The sequence below is a fragment of the Sinocyclocheilus rhinocerous genome, unplaced genomic scaffold (genome assembly GCF_001515625.1).
Source record: "Sinocyclocheilus rhinocerous isolate Xijiao unplaced genomic scaffold, SAMN03320098_v1.1 scaffold7829, whole genome shotgun sequence".
Classification (NCBI taxonomy): Eukaryota; Metazoa; Chordata; class Actinopteri; order Cypriniformes; family Cyprinidae; genus Sinocyclocheilus; species Sinocyclocheilus rhinocerous.
In genome coordinates, this window is record NW_015641420.1 from 94721 (window position 1) to 97527 (window position 2807).

The 2807-nt window shown below is 46.7% G+C and overlaps 1 protein-coding gene across 10 annotated transcripts; it reads right to left on the minus strand.

The window, feature by feature from the left end:
• Window positions 1–961: 961 nt before the first annotated feature.
• On the minus strand, window positions 962–2714 carry LOC107754780 (chondroitin proteoglycan-2-like). 10 transcript variants are annotated; one of them, XM_016571358.1, is made up of 5 exons: window positions 2481–2714; window positions 2128–2259; window positions 1593–1820; window positions 1194–1278; window positions 962–1151 (listed from the first exon to the last, which is right to left on the minus strand). In XM_016571358.1, exons 1-5 carry the CDS (start codon window positions 2572–2574, stop codon window positions 977–979), a joined length of 714 nt encoding a protein of 237 aa, XP_016426844.1. In that variant the 5' UTR covers window positions 2575–2714; the 3' UTR covers window positions 962–976. The 10 variants fall into 10 exon arrangements, with proteins under 10 accessions (XP_016426844.1, XP_016426851.1, XP_016426845.1 ...); XM_016571365.1 differs by having other exon boundaries at window positions 962–1161; window positions 1258–1278; window positions 2481–2713; XM_016571359.1 differs by having other exon boundaries at window positions 962–1139; window positions 2481–2713.
• Between the last annotated feature and the right edge of the window lie 93 nt (window positions 2715–2807).

Below are 2807 nucleotides of genomic sequence, written 5' to 3' on the forward strand. Positions count from 1 at the left end.
CTTTATAGGCCTACCTCCAGGTGATCAAAGGTCACATGACCATACAATATTATCGTGCTAATAATAATACCAAAACAATAACATATCAACCAAGGAGAAAAACATAGAAACCAAAAATCAAAATAAATCAAAAACATATATAAAGCTATGCAAAATACACAAATGTAATTCTCAAAATATTGTTTAATGACATTAATTGATGCCTGCCTGGGTACATAAATACAAATCAATAACCACAAAGCGTTATTTATTATATGTAGATAGATATCTTATGTTTAAAGAAATGGACGAATATCAAAATCCTCATTTAATCCTCTAGGGGACAACGTGTCTAATGTATATATCCAAAAGGCTTCACGCTGTAAAAGCAATTTGTTGATATCACCTCCGCGACGCGAACACTTCACTACTTCAATACCTATGTACTGAAGAGTGGAAACTGAGTGTCTTGAATCTGCAAAGTGCTGTGCTACCGGACTTTTTGAATCGCGATGTCTGATTGCACATCGATGTTCAGAGATGCGAGTTTTTAGAGGTCTGCTGGTCTTACCAATATAACAGACCACAGGGGCAACGTATCAACGATATTGAAGCTCACCTTTCTCCGCCACCTGCCCAAAGTTATTACCCTGACAGCTTTGCTACTCATGTTCCTTCCTCCACTCCTTTGATGCCTGCTGTTTCCTCTCGTTCCCAAACTCATGGGTCACCAGCCAACCCCAGGGAGATGCAGACAAGTGTAACCAGACAGGAGGTAACCTACAGGGGCCCACAGCCAACCATACCTGATTTCATCCATCGAGATCCAGGTGAATTTACCCGCTTAAAGTTAGCCTTGAGCAACTTGTTGCCAGAAGACACAACTGAGCTGTTCAAATATCAGGTGCTAATTGATCATCTAAAATTAATGGAAGCACGCCTGATAGCAGACTCGTTCCTGAACTCACCTACCCCATATACAGACACTATGGAGGCGTTAACGGATAGATACGGGCGTCCTCATCCACTGGCACTGAACAAGATTGCAGCTGTTATGGACTCCCCAGATATATGGCCGCTTCCCTGACAATAACCGCTTCCCTGGCCACTTCCCTGACCACTTCCCTGGCCCTGGCCGCTTCCCTGGCCGCTGCCCTGGCCATAACCGCTTCCATAACCGCTTCCCTGGCTGCTGCCCTGACCGCTACCCTGACCCTGGCCGCTTCCCTGACCGCTTCCATGGCCCTGGCCGCTGCCCTGGCCGCTGTCCTGGTCGCTGCCCTGGCCCTGGCCGCTGTCCTGGTCGCTGCCCTGACCGCTGCCCTGATCCTGGCCGCTCTTGACAACTTGCCTGACCTCTTCCCTGACCATGTGGTTCACTGCATGCAAAGCCAGCGGTGGTTGGGCAACATTTCTGTGTGGCAGGACACTGGCCATCATGGAAACAGCTTTTAGCACACAGTGGAATCATCTCCGGTATGGGACATTGACCCGGCTTCACTGCGTGGACACAGATAGTCAGCTTTAGTTTGTGCATATAGACAGTATACAATACGAAAAACTCAAAAGCATGAATAGCCAGTTTTACCTACTTCCCTGACTGCTTCCATGGCCCTGGCCGCTTCCCTGGCCGCTGCCCTGGCCCCTTCCCTGGCCCTGGCCGCTTCCCTGGCTGCTCTCTTGACAACTTGCCTGACCTCTTCCCTGACCATGTGGTTCACTGCATGCAAAGCCAGCGGAGGTTGGGCAACATTTCTGTGTGGCAGGACACTGGCCATCATGGAAACAGCTTTTAGCACACAGTGGAATCATCTCCGGTATGGGACATTGACCCGGCTTCACTGCGTGGACACAGATAGTCAGCTTTAGTTCGTGCATATAGACAGTATGCCACTTCAATATACAATACGAAAAACTCAAAAGCATGAATAGCCAGTGTTACCTACAGAGTGAATTATTTTCTAAGTATTATGCCTCTTTATTTTGTAAAGTCATCCTGTGCTTAACTATCCTAAGGGATGCATTCAAACCTACCTTAGACGAGAAGAATTCTCGTCTAAGGAAGAAAAATTCAATGTGTTTGTCTGTGTGTGTGTCTGTCTGTCTCTGTGTTGGGACCCTCAGCATCCATTATTAACTGAAACTCACTGAAAACAGGCAGCACGCAAACAGGCCCACAGTCAAATCGACAGCATGTGTGTCCTCCAGGGCAGTCTTTATCAGAAGAACATCCTCGATGGGACGGCACGACCGTCAGCCTCGCCGGACAGAAACCGTCCACTAGAGGATCATTAGGGGAGGCCAGGGAGTGCGGTTTCAGCATTTGTAAATCAGGGTTTCGCGATCTCAAACCTAAATACAAATTTTACATATTTGTCTGCTTCAAATCAAAAGCATTTTAAAACCTAATTCCTAAACTGTGTTGATTACTTTCAAAGACTGAGAATCACTTATTTCTGCATTTCTTCAGGCTGTGTAATGAAGTCAACAGATCTTCTCACCTGTGGTTCGTCTTTGAATAGCGTGAGTTTTGCTCAAGTACCCGAACAGACACGATAAAACAGCAATCAACAAGAAATACACTCGCGGTGTCATCCTCCCGACTTGCGATCTCACAATGATCTCTGCTGGAAAATGTGCTGAATTGGTGCGTCAGGAGGAGCAGACAGCGACGTAAACAAAACTAAAATGAATACGTGTTGCTGCAATATCAACCTCTGTAAAATGGAGTTTTAAAGATCCAAGAGCTGAATGCTGCGTTCACGAATTCTGGCACTAGGCAGAGCAGGCGATTGCCTAGGGCCTCGTCCCAGCAAGCAATTTTGCCT

Coding starts and splice junctions, on each gene's coding strand:
- LOC107754780 (XM_016571358.1), bottom strand. CDS start 2,574: ATGACACCGCGAGTGTATTTCTTGTTGATTGCTGTTTTATCGTGTCTG. Junction 1,821..2,127: donor TTGCGTGCTGCCTGTTTTCA/GTGAGTTTCAGT, acceptor GTGTCCACGCAG/TGAAGCCGGGTCAATGTCCC. Junction 1,279..1,592: donor CGGCCAGGGAAGCGGCCAGG/GCCATGGAAGCA, acceptor GGCAGCGACCAG/GACAGCGGCCAGGGCCAGGG.